Source organism: Microtus oregoni, unplaced genomic scaffold, assembly GCF_018167655.1.
Source record: "Microtus oregoni isolate MIOR12 unplaced genomic scaffold, Mior012 000037F_ref0000500, whole genome shotgun sequence".
Taxonomy (NCBI): Eukaryota; Metazoa; Chordata; class Mammalia; order Rodentia; family Cricetidae; genus Microtus; species Microtus oregoni.
The window spans coordinates 14937987-14961164 of NW_024543096.1; the positions used below are offsets into that span (position 1 = coordinate 14937987).

At 38.7% G+C, this 23178-nt stretch overlaps 1 protein-coding gene across 6 annotated transcripts in view; it reads left to right on the forward strand.

The window, feature by feature from the left end:
* Positions 1-317: 317 nt before the first annotated feature.
* Marchf7 (membrane associated ring-CH-type finger 7) overlaps positions 318-23178 on the forward strand; it is a 36646-nt gene continuing 13785 nt past the window's right edge. For 2 of the 6 annotated variants that reach the window (XM_041631517.1, XM_041631518.1), the window contains exons 1-4: positions 320-479; positions 19261-19425; positions 20044-20233; positions 22392-22559. In XM_041631517.1, coding sequence (XP_041487451.1) covers positions 19273-19425; positions 20044-20233; positions 22392-22559 — 511 coding nt within the window. In that variant the 5' untranslated portion in view covers positions 320-479; positions 19261-19272. Of the gene's footprint in view, positions 480-19260; positions 19426-20043; positions 20234-22391; positions 22560-23178 lie in introns of all 6 variants that reach the window. The other 4 variants (XM_041631515.1, XM_041631516.1, XM_041631520.1 and 1 more) reach the window with 4 other exon arrangements.

A 23178-nucleotide genomic window follows, 5' to 3' on the forward strand; every position in this document is an offset into this window, starting at 1 on the left:
GGAGCGAGGCGAGCACCGTGCCCCTCGCACCCCGGGCGGTGACCAGCCCGCCCGGCCTCCCGCGCCGCTCCCGGCGCCCGCACGCCCGCACGTCGCCGACCAGCCACGGCCGCTTACCGTGGCGCCTGGCACCTTCCCCCGAAGCGGCCCTCAACGGCTGCCGCAGTCAGAGCACCACCCCGCGGCGGGGCACGTCTAGCCAGCCCGCAGCTCTCGGCTCCCCCGCAACGCCGCCAGTCTCGCGAGAAGCGGGCGGGCGAGAGCGCGCAAGGGGGCGGGGGAGGAGGAAGGGCGGGGCTGCCAACGGCGGCGGCCACTTGTGCGCCGTATCCGGAGGGGTGGCCGCCATTGTGCTTCGTCGCCGACTGCTCTGCTGTCCCCGTGGCCTGAGACCGAGAGCACCGGGAGAGGAGGAGGAGGAGGAGGCCCTGTGGCTGCGGTGAGCCCCACGCTCCCTGCGGTGTGCCAGCTGGAAGAGGGTAAAGAGCGGCAGCAGCGGTGGGGGAGGGGAGCATTGGCGTGCGCTCACCCCCACCCCCACCCCCACCCCCCGGGCGCTGGGAGCGGGGGAGGGCGGGCGGTGCGTGTTCCTTGGGGACCCGCGGCGGCCTGTGGCGCCGTGCTGCGGGAGTACGGGATCGCGCTTGGTAACCCCACCTGGAATTTCGGTCGGGGTCGAGCCCCTCGGGGTCGGTGACGGTAGGCCTCTGCGTGGCCCCGCGCCGTGAGTTGCGTGACACTGGCATGAGTAGCAAAAGATGGCTCTTGAGAGCCAAACCGGGGCGAGAGGTGTAAATGACCGACTCTAGACACGCAAGGTGTGAGTAATAAAATGCTTCCTCATCTTGAAACTGCGTCGCGAAGACGAAGAGCGTGTGCACACACACACACACATCGAAATCACTACAATGAACACTCCTTTACCACAAAATAGATGTTAGTATATGGGGAGGGGGGGATCCGTGTGGGTAATAAACACATCCTCAAGACCAGTGTGAAAACAATTTAATAAGAGTCGGCCGGCCTCGGTTCACACACCGTTTTTTGTAGTTTTTAAGTACTCTGTTTAATGTTTTAAATGTCCTTATTTCTTGCTCCCTTCTACTCCTTTTTGTATGCAGAATGAAGCTACATAATGTAGGTGAGCATAGAGATAAATCTCTGATTTACAAACCCAACAGCAGTAGTATCACTAAGAAGGAAGATTCTTTCTTGGTATTTTCACAAGATAACCAGAAATGGGGTCAGTGTTTCGTTTCCAGCTCCCGTGAGTGGGAAGCAGCCGACATGCTGTGGCCGTGAGGGGTAGCAGTAGAATCAGAGGCCCTGGTCACTCATGACCGTAGTTATCTTCAGATTTCTTGGTTGAGATGAGTTCCCCTGCTCCTGAGATGTGTTTTTAATGGGCTGAGCTAGTGTGTGGAGCAGTCAGCAAACACTCTACAAGGCATAAAATACTTGCAGTGTGAATTTGTAATGACTGTAAACAGAATTTACCACGGGTCTATAACCAAGTATTATGCTCAGGAAAAGCTTAAAATTGGACTTTGTGAGTTGTATCCACATAGGTTCACGTATATATGGGTTTATTTTGTTTACGTTGTATTTCATGCTGGCATTGAATTTACAATGCTGCCCAGACTGACCTCTAATTTAAGATACTCTTGCCTAAGCTTTCTGGCATTGCTGGCATGTGCCATCAGATCCAATACCACTACACAGCTCTAGTTTTGCCCTAAATGGTACACCATTGCCTTTCCCCCCACACACCTATAGATTTTATTCATTGACAGTCATATATGTTGGAATTTACTGTCGCCCTCACCCCCCCCCCCCATTATCTTATTTTCAGTTTCATGGGGTCAGATGTCTTATGCAATGTGGGGTCTCAGGTATACTAAGTAAGCATTTACTCTGACCAAACTATAACCCCAAACCCAGATCAGGTGTCTGGAATATGGAGGTTTGTTTTCCTGCGTAATTGCAAAATTTTCCTCTGTTCTACATGAAGGTGTTGGATAATCACCTTATACATAAGCCATCCATAGTATTTATGTAGACAACGCTTAGTCAATTCCATATCCATCTCACACCTCTTTCATCTGTTATATGATAAAGAGTTGTCCACATTTTAATATATTTCAAGAAGGTAATCTTAACTGTGGAAAATGTATCCAGTGGTATAAAGCACTGCTTGGTTACTAGATTAGGGTTTCCCTTTGCAACAATGAGCTTGGTGCTCTATCTTTCCACAACTCACAGTTTAGTCATCAGACAGATGTGTAAACACTTGCTGTCTGTACCTTGCTGTAAACACTGTGCAGAAGTGTATGTGTATGGTATGTGTAGGCTTGGGAAGTGTTGAAGGGAGAAATGCTTGCACTCAGCTGAGGGGTGGCTAGGACCTGCTTGTGGTGATGTGGTTTTAGAAGGTGACAGTGGCTCAAAGGTGAAATGAAGGGAGGTTAGAGGTTGGCATGGAAACTTTCTGTAATACATTAGGAAGTTTAGTGCCCTGTGCTGTGGAATGAAGAACTGTTGTATCCAATAAAATTGATCTAAAGATTATCTTTGTTGGCAGATTGTTTTCTGTGTGTCAGAAACCTGGGAAGACTTATGTAAAATGTATAAGCTTGTATCAAGTAATGGTTTTTAAGTAACAAATTAAGTATTAAGTAATGAGCTATTAAACTATTAGATCAACAGTGGGCCAAATTAGATAACAATTTAAGTTGAACAAGTTCCTACTAAAGTTGATGAATCACTGAAAAAGATAATTTCATTTGAGTTTATCTTTTCTGTTTTCCTGTTTTTGATTAAACTTGTATCATTAGTAAAGTTACTGGGAGTGAACCCAAAAGGACTGAGCAGAAGTGATAACATTGCTTTATATAATTTAAGAGGTGACTGAGATTTGATGTTAATTTTGATTTTAATTTTAGTTTTCTACACCGAGATGAACCTTATTGTGGTCAAAGCTGGCCTTACCTGTGACTACTGGGTAGGCTAGATAAGTTTGAAAGTCTGGTTTTAAAATCACCTAATCCTTTGCACCCATTTTTCCACAGCTCTAAAAGGAGGGTAGGCTTGTAAAAAAGAACTCTAAAATGCTGTATGAAGATTGAATTGTGACGTCTCAACAGCAAACCACTTCAAAGAGAATAGGTTGTATCTTTAAGGGTTGTAGTACTGATAGACAGTATCACAGATTTTTTGATGCTGCTGCTAAATTTTTACCTTTAAAAGTATTTAACAAAACCTTAAAAATATTAGGACTATCTTAAGTCTGTGATAGCTAAGTTTCAAGAAAGATTTTTCTAAAAGGCTCTAGAAGTTTTGTGTGTCAAAGAGCTTCCCTTATTCGGCCATATTTAGTTAGCTTCCCTGCTCTTAGGTGGTGTTGGTTGATCCTTGGATCTTGCTATTCTGAGTGATTTACGGTATGATGTTTTAGGATAGCATCTGAAGAATGAAAATAGAAGCTACACGACCTCTTAAGATTTTTTTAGATCATACAGTATCACTTGAGTACACCTCTGCATTCAAGGGATAGAAAAGTAAAAGTTGGCCGTGTTCTGTCCAGTCCCAGAGCACGTGGCATTTCCAACATGTGTTCTTACTGGGACATGGGAGAAATTTGTAGCTGTATTTTATGATCCACTGAAGATTTAAATCATTTTAAGAATACACATTCTTTTTTAAAAAAATATTTCTTTATTATGTATACAATATTCTGTGTGTATATCTGCAGGCCAGAAGAGGGCACTAGACCTTATTACAGATGGTTGTGAGTCACCATGTGGTTGCTGGGCAATGCTCTTAACCACTGAGCCATCTCTCTCCAGCTCAGAATACACATTCTTTAAAATGCCAAAATTGCAATTGCTTTAAAATAATTAATAGAAGAAATGGCCGGGCGGTGGTGGCGCATGCCTTTAATCCCAGCACTCGGGAGGCAGAGGCAGGCGGATCTCTGTGAGTTCGAGACCAGCCTGGTCTACAAGAGCTAGTTCCAGGACAGGCTCCAAAACCACACAGAAACCCTGACTCGAAAAACCAAAAAAAAAAACAAAAAAAAAAAAAAGAAGAAATGGTACTTAAATAAGTTTGGTCACACAATGATAATTTGTTAAACATTGTTGATTGGTATGTGGAAGTTAATTTTTCCTTTTTGTATGCTTAAGAATTTAATAGAAAACTTAAGTCTTACACACCCCATGATCTAAACTCTTTTGTTTGTGACTATGACCTCATCTTAGTAGTTATAATTGCAGCACTTTCTGTGCAGATGGTAAAGGTATAAAGAGCTATTTGTATTTTGTGTGTGTTGTGTTTGCATATGTATGTGGGTTCTCAAACTCATCTGTTTGTGGATGAAAACCAGAGATGAATATCTGGTATCTTAGTGTCTTCCTCTATCACCTTCCACCTTGTTTTTTGAAATAAAGTCTTTACAGTCTCTAAATGAACTGGAACTCACTGATGATGGGAGATTGGTTAGCCGTGAGCCCCTGGAATCTTCTGTCTTTGTTTCACAGCACAGCTGTGCATTACCACATTTTGCTTTATATGTGGGCGCTACAGACCTTCTTTCTGAGCAGAAAACGTTTTACCCATCAAGAAATTTCTCCGTCTCTTACTTATTTTTTGACATAGGGTTTTTAGCCTAAACTGGGTTTAAATATTTGAGGATGACCTTGACTTTCTGTTACTCATGCCTCTACTAGATGCTGATATTATAAACTAGGATTGCAGAAAGCCTCAACCACATCCAGTTGTATGTATTTCTGCATGCTAGGCAAGTAAGTATTCTGCCACCTGAGCTATGTATCTCTAGCTCTGACCCCCCAATTTAGAAGTCTTCACAGCTAGCAGGACTTGGGCTGAGATGGGTATTTAGGTTTGTTTATTTTATGTATATGCATGTATATACGTCTACCAAATGCGTATAGGAGTCCAGTGAGGTCAAAGGGGACATCAGATCCTCTGGAACTGAGGGCAGATTGTTAACTGCCGTGTTGGTGCTGGAAACCAAACCCAGTCCTCTGTCAAGAGCAGTAAGCAATTTCATTGCAGAGTCATCTCCAGCCCCAAGTGAATTATTCTTAGTTCAAAGATACTGACTGTTAAGATAACTAAGCTTATAGAAGGCTCTTTGCAGAGAATGGCTTGTGTATAAACCTGAGTCTTAAAATATGTTTATTATATGATAAAGACAAATTTCAGATAATAAAAAAGCCAATGGATTTTCTGAGCTATTTATGTGAAATTTCTAACTCTGGTGGTGTTTTATAATAGCATTTGTTCAATATGTACAGTGTCATCAAATCTCACAATACACTTTGAAAGTAGTATCGCCATTTTGTAGGTAAAAAGCCTAAGCGTTAGAGATTAAATAATCATACCATTTATAGTGATTTCACATCTTATATTTTATCTTTTTTCTACAAATTGTCTGAAGTTGGCTTGTGCTGAAAATTAGGTAGTAGTCAGTTTATTTCCTACAAAACTTACAGTGTCTTGTTATGTAAAGTGGTAGGTGAATTTTACTAGTAAATGTGTTATATACGTTTGTTAAGAAATGTATTAAAATACATTAGGTTTGGGAAACAATATCGGTTGATATGGATAGGCTGGATCTTTTTTGTTAGTCTCATAGTGTGGTTTGTGTCTACTACATTACAGTGTAACTGGACAATCTGAATAATGAAAACCATTATTAAGTAAATAGGACAGTCATCTGCAGTGTTATGATAGGAGACAAAGCAGAATCAGAACTTGGTCAGGTTTAGTGTGACACAGCTTGTAATTCCACTATGGGGGCTGAAGTAGGAGATCACAGTTGCAAAGCCATTCTGGGTAATTTGGTGTGATCAGTCTCAAAACCAAAAATAGAAAAAAAAATTCTCTATAGCTCTGACTGGCATGGAGCTAACTGTGCAGATGAATTTAACCTTGAAATCAGAAGTCAGCCTGCCTCTGCCTCCTGATTGCTGGGATTAAAGGCATGAGCCACCTGTGCTTGACTAAAATAATTTTTTAAATTACAGTTTAAGGCTATATCTCAGTGATACAGCACTTGCCTGGCATGTGAGAGGCCCCAAGTTTAGTCTCTAATACTACAAAAAAAAAAAAAGGAAAATAACTGCTTCTGGGTTTTATGATTACTTCTCTGCTTTATAACTTGTTAGCTTTTCAAATTTGGTTAAGTGAAAATCCAAGTTTTACATTGACAGGCAACTTGTGGTAGGGGTCAAACAAAATTGTCCTCATAATCAGGTAAGAGAACTTTCTTGCTTCAAGTGTTTTCCATTAACTTATAAAACAAATGTGTGTGTGTGTCTGTGCCTGTGTGTGCCTGCATATATCTGCAGATTCCAGAAGCTGTTGGAGAGTGTTCCTTGGAGCTAGAGTTAAAGCATTTGTGAGCTGCCCTTCATTGAGTGGGTTTCTGGATTCCAGCCTTTAAGCAGCAAGTTAACTGCTGAGCCATCTCCCCATCTTCTGTTTTGATTTTTGATAGAATGTCTTGCTGTGTTGCCCATGCTAGCATGGAACACATAATCTTCCTGCCTCAACCTGAGTGCTGGGATTGTAGACATGCATTATCATTCAAAGCTTTAGTTATACTCCATTTTTACTGTTAAAGATAAGTTGGAAGAATCGTGCTAAGGCTGACCAAGTAAAAGGTACAGTACAGACAGAAAACAAAGGGATAATGCTGGTCAAAGAGTAAAAATGGGCATGATTAAAAATCTGCTAATCAGCCCACAATGCCCTACTATGCTTTCAGAGCTTCATTAACAACAACCTCTGGACTTTTAGTCATTTCATACTACTTACTTATTTTTCTTTGTTTTGAGACAGGGTCTCTCTGGAACTTGCTATGTAGACCAGGCTGGCTTTGAACTTAGGTCTATCTGCCTCTGCCTCCTGAGTGCTGGAATTAAAGGGGTGCATCATGACATCTAGCTGTTATTTATTCAATTAAAAAATTGTATTTTATATATTTTGTGTACTGTATATGGGCACTTGTAGAAGCCAGAGAATAGCTTAATAATTTAAAGTTAGTTTTCTCTTCCACCAGGTGATTTCTGGGGATCAAACTCAAGATTATGAGGCTTGGCAGCAGGTATTTTTAATACAAAGAGCTATTTCATAGGTGCTGCCAACAGCTTTCTCTTCCTATTAAATGTATTGGGCATGTCTATAATTGTGTACCTTGTCAATTGCCTGTGTAAGCCAAAAGGGGTATTTTTCCCTGAAATTGGAGTTATAGACAGTTGTGAGCCACCTGTTACGCCCATATCAAGGGACCACCAAACAAGACTACCACAGAGCTGGTATCTGATGCAAACACACTAGGGTTTATTAATTACAAGTTAGCTAACCCTCTGGCACAGTGGGTGGGGGAGAACCACTCGAGGCTTCAGGTTAAGGGATTTTTAAAGGGAAAATCCCGCAAGCAGAGTGGCACAAGCCTTGGCATTTTGTAATTGGGTAAAAGTATACAACTTCTGAATTTGTTGGTTGGGGTATAGGGGAATTTTAAAATAGTGACTGTCAGCAAACAAGAATTTCAGAACAACAGTTCATCAGATACCCACAAGGATGTTTGAAACAAGCAGGTGTTGTTTGGACACCCTGGTGGGTCACTTTGATCAGGGCTGACATAGTTTCTTGGAAGTGTTTATGACTTTGCCAGGCTTTATTCACTCCCCTAGTTAGGTCCTGTCAAAAATGGAGTTTTTTTTCAAAATGGAGTTTGTTCTGCTCCTTCACACTGAATATGGATGCTGGGAAGCAAATTTGTGTCTGCTGCAAGAATATTATGCACTACTGAGCAACTGTCTTTCTCTGCCCCCATTCCTTGAACTGTCTGACCTTGTACTTCATTGCTCCTTGCTCTCAATCTCGAAAAAAAAACAAAACAGCAAAAAAGGAAAGCATTAAGATTCATTTAGTCCATTTGTATTCTGAGTAATTGCTTTTTTCTCCCTCTAGTTATTAGGTCATTTGTTTTCTTCTTTGGAAGTATGTATTAAGTCTGCCTTCTGTCCATTTCATTTCTTTTCTTTGGGTCCTCAACATTGTCTTGGAGCCAGTTATCTTCTTGTATCTTACCTGGTTGCTTATCCTTCTTTGGGGGGTTTTTGTTTGTTTTTAACTGAGGTTGTTTCAGAATCTTGAGTAACTGCTTAACTTGATAGCATTGACTTGTAAACTGGGGTTGGTCTTCCACAAAGGCAGGAAAACTAACTTTTAAGTCCCTTTAGTGGCACAAAAAGTACAGAAGTTGTAAGTGAACGGATTAATGCTAACCAGATAAAAATTCTGTTGGATACTAATTATTTCATCTCTGAAGAGCCTTGGAGTGAGAGATTCTGCATACTTACACCTGAACAGAGGATACCAGTGCTTTTACTGTTTGGAATAATCTGCTTTTTGCACTTATTACTTTCAGAACTCTTAATGGATTCTATTCTGTGCTTTGAAACACACCCTTCGGATTTTCTCGCTTTTATTCTTAAGAAATGCTTTAATATCTTTGTGTACCTTTTTTCATTTCATCAACAAGTCATTTCAAATACTACCTGTAAAGTTGTCTTCAATCTTTTTAGGAACTTTTGGCGCTTTGGTATTTCCATAACATTTTGAGGTTAATGTTTTTTTTTTCTTTTTTGAGACTTTTATTTTGTGTTTGTGTAAGAGGACATCTTGTGGGAATCATTTCTTTCCTTTTACCATGTGAATTCTGGGGATTGAACAGTCTTCTCACTGGCCCACATTTTGAGGGTTTTGTAATCATTATTTTCGTCCTTCTATGTAGGTGTGATATTAATTATCCTAGTTCGTATTTGTGTGCTCTATTTCTGCCGGAGTGTAAGTGTAATGAGTAGCATTGGTTTAATTTGTAGTTGAGTCTAAACTGTAATACTGCTTGTTTGTCTAAAACCACTAAAATAGATTGCCACTGCTTTGTCCTTAGAGACCTAGAAGCCTGTGTGGTGTCTTCTCAGTATTACTGCATCAACCATGGGAATTTTTTTTTTGTTGTTTTGCATTTTATTTTGTGTGTGTGGTGCAAGTGAGCCACAGACTTCATCTGAAGGTCAGGTAGAAGATTGTGGGAATTGGTTCTCTTCCTTGAACCACGTGGGTCCAAAGGGTCAAACTCAGATACTAGACTTGGAAGTGTGCCAGTGCCATCTTGTTGGCCCCAAGCTCAGTTTTGGTTGGTTGGTTTTGAAGGCCTTATCCCATAAAGGGGTCTCGGGCATTTTGTACCTTTCTCAGCAGACTACTTTTGCATTTTACTTAGCAAAATCCAATTTAGGGAAGCATTTTTGTTTTATCCTGTTAGTGCTTCTGTCTTAGGCGGGCTCTCTCTGCCTGATTCTCTTGAAAGGTGAGAGTTTCTCAGTTTCTACTCCCCTTCCTGTCTTCTGCCCATTCTGGAGACTAGAGTGCAGTCAGATTTTATGTAAGCCCCTGTCCTTTGTGCCAGCTGATCTCTGCCTTTAATTGGCAGACGGGATAGCTGAGTGGGTTTCATAACCCTCTCCAGTGTCCACAGACCTTTCTGCCCTATATCAATACAGAATCTTTGCAGGAAATGCAGTTTCTTAGCCTTTCCTTAACAACAGCTGATTTCCATCATGTTCTTTTGAAGGGTTTGGAAGTTGGCTAGGGTTCTCAAGATTCTCTTCTTATGTGTACTTGGCTTTGCCTACATGATTAATGCTGTTAAAAAACTATCACAAAGTAGGTGTATACTGTTTTATTAATGAGACTTGTGTTTAACAGGCAACTTGGTAGATGGCACTTAACATCAGATGGAGACTTAATTTTCAGATTTTAACAACTGGTGATGACATAGATTTCTTTGGGAATTTACATGAAAGAAAACTTAAAGATTATTTCCGTGGAATAGATGTAAATACATTTAATGCTATTTGAGAGTGTGTGTGTGTGTGTGTCTGTAAATACACTTTTGGTAGTGTGTAACAGACCACCAAAAGCATGAACTAATTGTAGAGAAAACTCTGAAGGGCTTCCTAGGATTCTCAGATGAATGAAATTATCCACAGCAAGAGGAAGTCATCTTTTTTAGTAGCTACTGAGTACACCAATGTGGGAATTGGTGCACATAACTCTTGGTGCATTTGTCAGTCTCTATTAAAATGACTTTAAATCTTAGAATAAATAAATTTTATTTAGTTACTTATTTTTAGTTTTTGAGACAGGGTTTCTCTGTGTAGCCCTGGCTGTCTGGAAACTTACTGTGTAGACCAGGCTGCCTCAAACACACAGAGATGCTCCTGTCTCTGCCTCCTGAATGCTGAAATTAAAGGTGTTCACCACCACACCTGACCTAAAATAAATTTTTAAAAATCTGAAAAAATGCTTTATGGTGAGGGAGGATACATTAAAAATACAATGATTCAGTAAATAGTAATAATTACAGAGACTTTATCTTGGGAGTTGAGAGTTCAGTAGAATGACAGGTTCAAACCCTTATTGAAATTGTAATGATTTTGTGGCTCATTATGTTCTTTCTGCATTCAGAACAATTCCTAGAGATCAGAAAATGCAGTTCCTTGTACCGGTCAGTGCTTGCTTGTTCTTGAGGGACAGGAGCATAGAATTCCATATTTTCGAGACTGGGGATTTCTTGTAAGCCTCAAAATACAGTTCAGTGTAATGAAAATTGCATTTCAGTCTCAAGTAACTATATACAAATGCAGCGCTCTGTGTTCTACCTCTTATTCTTGCTTATGCCTCTCCTTTTCTCATGGTGTTTAGCTGTTCTTATAGTTTATTCTCCACCAGACTACAGCTTCTTAATATTCTTTTCTGCTCAACTTAATCATTCCTTTCTTTAAAATTAATTGCTCAGCACATAGTAATCATCCCGTAAAATTCTATTAAGTGGATGAGCTTTTAATAAATGCCTTCTAGATCTTTGTTTGGTAGACATTTTTCAAGGATTACATTTTATTTCTTGCTATTTTTTGTACTTTTGACCTACAACTTATGCAACCAAATTATGTAAGTTTTCATATAACACTTACATTGTCAAAATTCAATCAGTTTATGTAGTAGCATTGCCAAAAATAGCTTCATACAGTATCAAATTCTATCTCTCGAAGGACTCTGCCTCTCTGCCTCCTCTCCAGAGGTTTATTCTGAACAGACATCCTACTAAGTTACTTTGTACAAGAAAGAGCTAGGATTTCCAGTGCAAAATTTCACTTCTTTCTAATGAACAGTTTTTTATGGACTTAACAAATACGTTATATAGATGAGAAAAAGCAAGTTAGGGAGATTTCTGAGTTAGGAGACCGTATCCTCGGTTAGCTAACATCTGCAGTTTCTAAAACAGTATAGGCACTGTTGTTAATTATCCTGGGAAATAGGTATGTTGCTATGAGCCTTTAATCCCAGCATTTATAAAGTAGAATCAGGCAGATCTCTGTAAGTTCCAGGCCAGCCTGGTCTACATAGTGTGACCCTTGTCTTGAGACGAATTTATCGTGGTATGGTAATCCTAAACTAGGATCCTACAGATTATAAACTTAGACTTTTCTAGGTAATTGAAGTCTGTGCATCCTACTTAGCAGGAAATCAGTCATTTTGTTTCATTTTTACCCCATTCTGGTGATTGGTTGGTTGGTTTTTTGCTGTTTGTCCTAGGATTTGTTTATCTTCATATTTCTAAAAGATTTGTGTGTGCTGTTCAGGATTTTTTTCATGCAATTCTTTTTGGTTATCATTATCTTTGTCTCTTTAATTTCTCCTCTTTATAGCATAATAAAATTGAGTAGCCTGTTTATACAATTCTGACTAAATATTAGCAGTCATTCAAATAGAAGAATACCTTCTCTCCCAGATTAACAAAATTGCCCTTAAATTTTTTTTACTTTTTTTTTTTGAGACAGAGTTTGTCACTGTGTAGACCAGGATATCCTTGAACTCACAAGAGATCTGCCTGCCTCTGCCTCCCGAGTGCTGGGTTTCAAGGCATGTACCACCACTACCCAGCTGCCTTTTAAAAATATTATAAATTTATTTTGTGTGTATGAGTATGCATGTATATGGTCAGAGCAACTTGAGAGAGTTGGGTCTCTCTATTATATGAGTCCCAAGGATCAAACTCAGGTTGTAAGGATTTGCATAAGGTGTCTTTGCCCACTAAACCATCTCACTGGTCCTACAAAAATAACTTTTAAGAAGATCTTTTGGGCCAGGCAGTGCATGTTTTTAATCCCAGCTCTTGGGAGATAGAGGCAGGCAGATCTCTGAGTTTGGGGTCAGCCTGGTCTATAGAGCGAGTTCCAGGTGAACCAGGGAAACACACAGAGAAACCTTGCCTCAAAACAAACAAACAAACAAATAAAAATTTAAGAAAAAAAGATCTTTTAAGCTGGTTATTGGAGGTGGGAAAGGAGGGTCAGGCACTGTGCACCTGACAGTGAGAGTAAGTTTTCCAATAGTTGCTCTCATGTCAAAACAAACTAGCCTCAGTTTGTCCTTAGAATATCAGAAAAAAATCAATAAACCATGTTTATGCTGGGTTTATTGTATTTTGGGTTGGTAAGCAGGATTTGGAATTAGTGCTGCTTTGTTGGATATTTATTATAATGATAGATATTTGTTGCAGTTGAATTTTCCCTAAACTATATGCAATGCCATTTTTTCCTGGACCCAGTAATGCAAATATATTTTGCTTGATAATACGGTACTGGAATGTATAATATTTTGCCACAATGCTCATATCATAGTGAGTTTTCTTGAGATTTCTTTTTATTATAGGTTTGATATTCTGCAGTAGTCATTGTTTAATTTTATGGCTGCCTGATTAGTATGAGGTTGGTTTTTTAATACTAATAATTTTCTCATTAAAATAAAAAGATGACTTTTTGTTATAGGTACACGGTTTTCCAATTGTACCCGCCCATCATTTCTTCCACACTGTTCATGAAATATAGTTTCCACATGGTGCTTTATTTCTTAGAACCTCTCCTTCCTTTTCCTCACTCCAGTGTGACCCGTTGTTCCCTAAGCTTTCCTGTTGCTGTTCTCTTGAATGCTCCCCTTTGTCACAGCTTCCTAGGTTCTTTATGTGGTTGTTTCATGCTTCGCATGTTTACTTTGGTAGGACATAGTCTTCACTTGAGCTACTGTGGTGGGGCTTTCTCTGTGAGAGTGCTGAGATATGCCCTCAGTCCTTTTGTTCTTTGATTTAACCAATCAAATGTTTTGTTCTTTAGCTCACAGTCATGGATTAGAATTCATGGCTTTATACATGCTTTTCAGTACTTCATGCTTTGTTTAATAGTTGAATATTGCCAGATTTCCCTTTGTGGGGCCACTTTCCTACTGTGGCAGACTGTAGGATCTTCGCTTTGTTTCTGTTTCTGAAATTTCACACTGAAATGGTTGTGGTTTGAATGTGAAATGTCCTCTGTAGGCTCATGTGTTAGATAAAACATTTGGTCCCCAGCTAGAGCTGTGTTGAAAGGCTGTGGAACCTCTAGGAAGTGGAGCCTTGCTGGAGGCAGTGGGTCACGGGAGTGAGCCCTTTGGTTCCATACATTAGCCTCACTTACCTTTTCTATTGCTGTCTTACTGCTAATGCTTTTGTGTCACTGCTTCATGCCCCGCTGCCCTGCTGTTCTCACTCTGGTGGGCTGTATCCCTTGAACTGGCAGGCAGAAGAGCGGCTTCCTTCCTCCTCTCTTCAGTTGCTTCTGGTTCGTGGTTTTTTTGTTGTTTAATTTTTGGCCACAGCAGTGAGAAAAGCAGTGCAGTGTTAAAATGGTGTTGCTTACGATGCTGCTGTTACTCTCTTGGATCTCGCTTGCTTCATTTCATTGTGGAGGTTGGTGTGTTTCAGCTACGGTAATCCCTGGCAGTGTTCTTCTTGTTAGACCACAATCAAATGGTAATCCTTTTGAACAATTCTTTTCATGGTTAAGTTTATTTTTTCCTTTTCTGAGGTTTCCTTGGTTTATTTCAGTTTTTATGCTTTGACCATTCCAATCTTTCTCATTTTTTACGTGTATTTCATTTAGAAACTCCACAACTCTTACGATCCTGGTTGCATATTCTCAAACATCTTTATTTTGATACCTTTGAGGACGATAATCAAACTTTTTCTCCCCAATTTCTTTCTTGTATCATCTCTTTATTGTCATTATTTGATTTGTCTTTTATATAATATCAATTCATTTGAGTATTTAGTTTTGTTGTGCTTGATGTTTGTTACTAGGAAAAAGCAAATTAGATAGTTGATAAATAGCGGTCTTGGGGGGGGTAGAATAATTCTGGTGAGTTAGGTTGTCATCGTCCGTGTGTGTCGTGTGTCCCCCCCCCCCCCCCGCCTGTCTGCCTGCCCTGCCCGCCTCCTTCCCTCCCTCCCTCCCTCTCCCTGCGCTAGGAATCAAACCAGGGCGTCTTGCATGCATGCCAGTGAGAGCACTCTTACATGTTTGGTTGTGATCCTAGTCTTGGCTGAGCCATCACTTCAGCCCCACAAAGTACTCTTACTTTGAGCTATAATTTTTTTGAGAATATGCCAAATGTTATTATTTGGAAATCTTACCTCTGATTTTTTGTTTGTTTCTGTTTAAAATCTTTTTAGGTTTGTTTTATATGTATAATTATTTTCCCTTAATGTATATATGTGCACCATGTATACACCTGCAGGTGGTTGAGAGTTGTCATGTAGGTGCTGGGAATGGAACCCAGATCTCTGCGGTCTTAACTGCTAAGCCATCTTTTCTGTCCTGACCTCTTGTGTTTCTTAGTGATTTAAGAATAAAAAATTATAATTCTCCTAACAACATTTTTCATGGGGGGGAAGCAGAGAGAGAGAGTCAGTGAGAGTCAGTTAAGTCTGCCACTGGACTTGGAACTTGGCAGGCAGGCTAGGTTAGCTAACCAGACTTAGTCCAACTCCTCATGGCTGAGATTAAAAGCACATGTCACCCCATTGCCTTTTTGTGTAGCTACTAAGGATTGAATTTAAATCACGTGACTTACTTCAGTACTTTGCTGCCTGATTTGTCTCCCTAGCCCTCTCCAAATAAACGTTTTTAACTAATGGAATTTTTAGCCCCATGCGTCATCTTCTTTTCTCTCCATAATTTATTGATTGTAGTAAAATGGCATTATGTAGAATTTATCATCCTAATTGTGTTTAAGTGTACAATTGATTTTATTAGATATATTTATTTGACATATAACCATTATTACTACCCATCTCCATAGTTCTTTTCATAATATTAAGACTATACACACTTTAAGTGGTAAATCTTGGCTCCTCTTGGTAACTGCCCTTCTGTTTTTTTTTTTTTTTGTCCTTAAGATTTTTGACTATGTTAAATAGGTGAAATCATGTAATAGTTGTCTGTGACTGACTTGTTTAAGTATAATTTCTTCAAGACTGATTAATAGTCTATCATGGGTCAGAATGCCCCTTTAAGCTTTTTTAATATTACGTTTATTTTATTTTTGGATTTTTGAGAATTGGGTCTTTCTGTGTATCATTTTATTTTTGGATTTTTGAGAATAGGGTCTTTCTGTGTATTTCTGACTGTCCTGAAACTCACTGTGTAAACCAGGCTGGCTTTGAACTCAGACGTCTGTTTGCCTCTGCCTCATTAGTAATGGGATTAAAGGTATACACCACCACACCCAGCTTATTTTGGTAGGTGAGTGATGTGTATGTTCATGGGTGTGTGTGTGCCATAGCATATGCGTGGAAGTCAGAGACGAGTTTGTAGCAGTTGATTTTCAACCTTGTAGATTCCAGAGATCCAGCTCAGATTGTCCAGCAAGGCACCAGATACCTTTACCTGCTAAGTCACCTTGCTTGGCCCTCCCTCCCTTTTTAGGCTGGTTGATATGAGTTATATGTATGCACTACATTTTACTTAGCCATTTACCCATTTATCGGTAACATTTGAGCTCTGTTGTGAAAAATATTGCTGTTTTGGGAATGTACATATAATTTCAAGACCCTTATTTTCAGTTGGTTAGGTTGGGTTGGTTTGGTTTGGTTGATGCCCAAAAATGGAGTTACTGTGTTCTCTGATAATTCTGTTTTTATCTTTGAGGAATTGTCATTACTGTTTCTATAAAAATTGTATTTTGCTATGATGTCTTTTCTTTTTCTTCCCTTTTTTTTTTAATGGTTTAAGTCTTGGATTCACTTACTCTTGCTTTAGTGACAAATTTTTGTTCTGTGATGATAAGGTTAAATACTTTGTTTCTAGTTCTTATATCTTTCTGGTCCCTAGATCATAACACCATCCTTTGCTGAGTTTCTGGACCTGTCCTACTTCAGCTCCCCCTCAGTGTTTTTTTTTTTTTTTATTTAAGTCTTCGATTACATTTATGAGGCCTTGAAAGGTGAGCAAAAGGACCGAAGATAGAAGGTAGCCTGTTCTCAGTAGTTCCTGATATGGTTGCTTTAACCACACCCGTATTGCTTTCAGTCTTATTTCTCATTTGCTGAAAATTTCTTAGTTACATAATAAGACACTTGACATGTTTTCTTACTTACTACAGACTTATAAGTTATCTAATATTTGCCAGAAACAGACTGATATGTTTGTATTCTTTCACAGTGTCAAAATTTATTTAATAACAAATCCACAAGCTACTTAGGCTTTATTGGTTTTACTTTGCTGATTACCATTGATTTCACAAGTACTTTATTATATTCCAGTCTTAATTAGTAATATCTGTTAACAAACCTGGTCATGCATCCCATGATACACAATAAATACAGAAAACCCAAGAAAGGGTTAAAGTGGCCAGTAATGATGGTGAAGGTGTAGGCTGATACTAATGTCAATCACCACAAGTAATTAAATGACAGGTTAGTGTGAAGTCTAGGCAAGGATCCCATGACTAGGCTTAGTTTATAAAGTGGACAGGCATAAGAACAGGGCTAGCCCTTGGGAGGCAGAAGATAGCCTGGTCTACAGAGTGAGTTCCAGGATAGCCAGGACTATGCAGAGAAACCCTGTCTTCCTACCCCGAGGGAAATTTTTTTTTTAAGTTTTTAACTTTTTAAAATATTTTTATTTTTAACAATTCTTAGTTTGAATTGTTGGGTCTTGGTATATGCAAGTGAGAGAGAGAGCCAGAGACATACCCTGTAGCTGGAGGACTTGATATGCAGTTGTGAACTGTCCGGTGTGGGGGCTGGGAACTGAATCCATAGCCTCTTTAAGTATAATATATGCTTAGTTATATGTGAGTGAAGTTAGGTTTTTATGCTTGCTGCCCAACAAGTACCTTACCAGCTGAGCTGGTAAATTACCATATAATTAGTTCCATCTCTGGTTTATATATTTTATAGATCTTTCCTTTCCGATATTCCAAGTAAGTTACAAAGGAGCACTAGAAGAGCACTTACTCACAGGATTGCTTTGCCGACGACTAATGAGTAATCAGTGGTTCCTTACCCTCACATGGTGTTTGGTAAATGCCAGCTATTACTTTTATCTATGTTAGAGTTAAGAGAGCATATCAGTGGTAAATAAAAGGAAAATACTTATTTTGGAGACATGTTTTCCCTATGTAGTTCAGGCTAGCCTCTCAAAGTTCTGCCTCAGGCTCTGGAATGCTAGGGTTCAGGCATGGGGTGTGTTACATCCTGTTTTATATTTATTCTTTTTATGATTTTCAACTTGTATGTTTTGAGTACCTGTTTTCCCACATTGTTTGAGTCAGATTCTGGCAGCTCTAATAAGCTAGGCTCAACCACCTGTCCTAACAGACCAATTACACAGAGAAGTAATAGAAACAAAGAAGACACACACACACACACACACACACTCCATTCTCAACATACAACATAAGTTTGGGTTCATTTATTTTACTTATTTATGTGTGTATGCACTTGCCCATGATGCCAAAAGAGGAGGATGGATACACTGGAGCTGGAGTTAAAGGTGGTTGTAAGCTTTCTTTTGTGGGTGCTGGGATCTCTGGCCTTTTGCAAGAGCAAGCGGCAAGTGTTCTTAACTGCTGAACCCATCTCTCCTGCCTCTAGCTTTAGATTTCAGTAAAAGGCAAGAGGTTTGCATAACTAAGCAGTCATGATGAAAGTGTGGTCCTTACCATCTCTGACCAATCATTGTCTGTGCTCTAGTCTCTCCTGCCAGGTAGTTTATCAGCACGTCGGGACTGTGTGAAATCTTCTGGGGGGGGGGGGGGGGAGACGACAGACCCAGGCCTGGAGACATTCCAGTTTGTTAGGTTTGTTACAGTCTTAACAGGCTGATAGCCAAAAGGAGGCGGGTCACAAAGGTCTATCCTTAGAAAATTCCTGCCAGTACATTATCTAAGCTGTGGTTTAGAAGTACTTCAAATGATCCTGACCTAAAGAAATTCATTGTTGAGAAAGGGAAATAAAGTGATAAGCAAATAACAGGCTGTGGTGTCTTAAGAAAAATGTGTGAAAAGTGGAATTATACAGGATAAAGATTTACTCTGATGGGCAGAAATTAGATAAGGAATATTGAGGCTTCCCAGTTGTATAAAGGGTTGTGAGAGTAAATTTGTTAAAGGATGTGAAAGTAGTGTAAGAGGCATGGACATTACAAAGGATGGCACAAGAGTCAAGGATAAATGTATGTGAGGAAGAAGTTGAGGCATTGCAAGACAGATCTGTGTGTTGTGTAGAACATCTTTCCATATCTCTTAAATGGGCATTAGGAAACCTTGACTGGATGTTACCAAACCTCTGCCTTCAAGGAGAAGGGTGGTAAGAGTTTCATAGTTTAATATTGTTGAAAATAGTTGATTTGACTATCTGAGGCTTTTTAATTTTAAAATTTATTTTGTATGTGCGTGTGCAGAGGGCAGAGGACAGTTCTCTGGAGTCAGTTCTTTCCTCCCTCCCTGTGGAGGCAGAATTTCATCTGTCTCCCAGGTGATTGTTTACTCCAGATTAGCTGATGTGAGAACTTCTTGGTGAATTGGGGATTCTTGTCTCTGCCTCCTCTGGAGATGGAACTCTGCTCTCAGGCCAGGCTTGCAAGGCTAACAGTACCTTTACCTGCTAATTTGAGCTGGCTGGGCCAGTTCTTCAATGGCTCCTTTTCTGTTATGACACCTGAATTGTGTCTCAAACTAAATGAATATTTTAGAGTAAATGTTGCTGTATATAGTTGGGGGTGGGAGGTAAGTGCTTGCTTGTCTTCCAAAATAAAATTAACACAAATTTGCATTTCACAGGAAACCTTGAGCATGGAGTCTAAACCTTCCAGGATTCCAAGAAGAATTTCTGTTCAACCCTCTGGCTCTTTAAGTTCTAGGATGGTGTCTGGAAACAGAGGAGCTAGTTTAAATGATCCCTATCACTCAAGAGACTCTTCCTTTAGACTGGATTCTGAATATCAGGTAGTATTTTAACTTGAATAAATATGTACAGTCAAATTCAAAAGGCTTTGGGCACATTTATTAATTTTTTTTTTAAAAAAAACTGTACCCGAGGCATCTTAACAACCTTAAATTATTAAAATAAAGATAAAATTAATAGCTAATTATTTGTGGGGCTTCTGAATTGTGGCTAAGAGTATCGTCTTTATAAAATGCTTTCTAAAATTAGGAAACTTTCATTAATTAAAATAAATTTTAGCTGAAGTGGTAGGTGTTGGTGGATGGCTTTATCTGTGGATAAATATTTCTTCCAGTGAAAATACTTATTAATTTAACTATATATGTACAAAGCAGTGGGTAAAATAACAATACAGCTGGTAAATACTTGTGCTTTTGTTGTTGGTTGATTGATCAGTGTGTCTCAGGGTTTCTCTCAGTAGTAGTGTGTACCTAGTATCCCAGAACCCATGGTTTGGTCAGTCCCCAGCACAGCCCTCTCACTACCTCCTAATCGCCTGCCTTTTACAATCCACATTACCAACAACCATTAGCTTGATTTTAGTTTGATTTTTTTTGAATATTAGTATTTTCTTTGAAACTGAGTAATTTAAAAGGTAGTTTTTCTTAATTATTTTACAGTCTGCATCAGCATCTGCATCACCATTTCAGTCTACATGGTATAGTGAATCTGAGATAACTCAGGGAGCACGATCGAGAGTACAGAATCCACAACGGGATCATGATTCAAAAAGACCTAAACTTTCTTGTGCAAACTGTACATCTGCCTCAGCTGGGAGAAATACTGGAGGTGGCTTAAATACAGTGTCAGGTAAGAAGTTATTCAGTTTCTGTTAAAAGCCACTTTATGAAATGTTTTGGATCAAAGTCTTTTCCCTCTCTGAGATTCTTAATATCTTAATATTTTTAATAAAATAGTTTATATGTAATAGTGGATCTGGAAATGCAATTAGTTTCCAAAATTTTACCTTAAATTGGTGGTGAATCTGAGTTGACTAATCATTTTGCCTTTTTGCTTTACAAAACAGAGAATGTTAGTAGGTTATTAATTAGGTAGAATAACTGTTTTGTCTTTGGTTTGCTTTTTGGACACAGAGTCTCATTGCATAGCCTTGCCTAGCACAGAATATACAGAGTATATGGATTAAAGGCATGTGCCACCATGCTCGACTCTAACATTACTATGTATTAGTATGAAGTTCAAGTTGGTGAAAGTCATGAGTGGTCTGTTGGTTATTATGAGAGGTTTTTAAAGTGATACTGCATAAGCCACGTCTGATAAACATTAAATATTTCCTCATCATGTGTCGTTCAACTGATAAACATAGTATATGATACTTTTCAGAAAATATCAAAACTCTTAAATAAAAAAGTTGGAAATTAAGAGCTCTACATAACTATACAAGAATGACATTGAACATATTACCTAACCACCGTGGGATTTGCATGATTTATCCATATAGCTCTGAGCTTCCATATATATATATATATATATATATATATATATATATATATATGTATGTATGTATATGTATATACTGGTTTTTTTTTTAATTTTTGGTTTATAAAAACAGGGTTTCTCTGTGTAGCTTTGGAGCCTGTCTTGGAACTTGCTCTGTAGCCCAGGCTGGCCTCGAACTCACAGAGATCCATCTGCCTCTGCCTCGAGTGCTGGAATTAAAGGTGTGCGCCACCTATATTTTATACTTAGGTTTATGTATTCGTGTTGTTCTAACAGTCTTTGCTAGGAAAGCAGATTTCCTCCTTCTGAAACTCCTCCAGTAAAATGGTAGGCAACCCCTAAAGCTGTAAAAGGAGACAAAACTTGTGATAGCACAGTTAAAGCACAGATAGCACAGAGATAAAATGCTTGTATATTATTACCAACTAAATAAGTGTAAGTGACTCCTTTCAGTTTGAATAGCTAGAACCTCCAAAGCAAAGGCATTGCACTTCGGAAGGGCACTAAGAGTAGTGAACTGGGTAAGAGCAGACTGACCTTTGTAGACACACATTACTTTGCAGAACCAATTTTGTTCTCTTATCCTATGTGAAGGTATAACATTAAACTCACTGGGTAATTTCCTACAATGTAGAAGAATCATTAAAGCTAAGAAAGGAAGAAACAAAATAGGTTTGAAAATTAATTTTAGTTTACTATGTAATGAAATCATATCTAATAAAATTTGGAGTATCATCGCAAAATATACACTAATTCTTACTGTAAAGACTGAAATATGACAGTAAAAATATTTCTGAGGTTGATAGGATATATGTTTAGAGTATCTAAATGTTTAAGTCCAGTTCTCCACATAGGGAAAAGTTTTTTTTCCTGATAAAATTGTATTTGATTCTATAATTGAATTACCATATCAAAATAGCTTGGTTTTAATTTTTATTTATTTTGAAACTGAGTCTCCTATTGTAGTCCTGGCCTAGAATTCACTCTATGTATCAGGCTGGCCTTGAATTCACAGAAGCCTGGCTGCCTGTTTCTGCTTCTGCCTCCTAGTGTTAAGATTAAGCCACCATGCCTGACTTTGGTTCTGGTTTGGGTAGTTTTCCATCATCACTTTGACTTTTAATGAAGTGTTCTGTATCATTGGCAGATTTTCAGTTTTGACTCATTATTTTAACATAATGTTACATCATACATGGGCAGATGTAATAGAGAATGAGACATTTAAGTTATGTATGAAAATAGATTTGTAGTGTACAGGATCTAATGTTTAACATACATAGATTTACCTTATCTAAGGTCCTGGGTTTAGTCCCCAGTATCAAAAAAGAATGTTTGAACAGGAAGGTAATTAAGAGATGATTAGTTCATTAGTGGTAATTTTTTTTTTTTTTTGCTAAACTTGGCTATATAACTGGGTATAGCTATAATGATAGTTATCTTTACTGTATTAAAGATATATGAAACTTGAAAGCCTTCTCTGAAATAAAATTTCTTGCATTACTTTAAGATTCTTCTTGGAGGCATAGTCAAGTTCCCAGATCTTCATCAATGGTACTTGGTTCATTTGGAACAGACCTGATTAGAGAAAGGAGAGATTTGGAGAGGAGAACAGATTCCTCCATTAGCAATCTTATGGATTATAATCACCGAAGTGGTGATTTCACAACTTCATCATGTATGTATAAACTACTTTGTTAAGTATAGCTTATATGTTAGTACACATGATCTCTGTGACATTGATAACAATACGGCCATATCAGAACTGTCTAATTTTTTAGCATCTTGATTTACTTGAAAAATAATATAAGCAATGTAGCTGGGCAGTGGTGGCATATGCTTTTAATCCCATCACTCGGGAGGCAGGTCTCTGAGTTTGAGGCTAGCATGGTCTCTAACATGAGTTTCAAGAAGGACAGGCTACAAAGCTGATGCCTCAAAAAAACAATAAAAATAAAAAATAGTTTAAAAACAGATGTTCTTGAGTAGTCAGATTCTGTCTGCTTTCAAAATTTTTATACATGAAAAAAATTATATATGTTAATAAAGTAAAACTAGATAATTCTTCCATATTACAGTATTGCTTGTCTACAACAGTTTTAATGTGTACTTGTAACTCAATTATGAAGTAACTGTTTATTGCACCATTTTTATCAATTATTTTATGTGTATAGCTGTATTTGCCCACGTGTATGTCTATGCTCTACTTGTTTGCCTGGTGCACAGGGAGGCCAGAAGAACATGACAGATTCTCTAGAATTAAGTTAAAAATGGCTGAGAGCCACCATGTGGGTTTG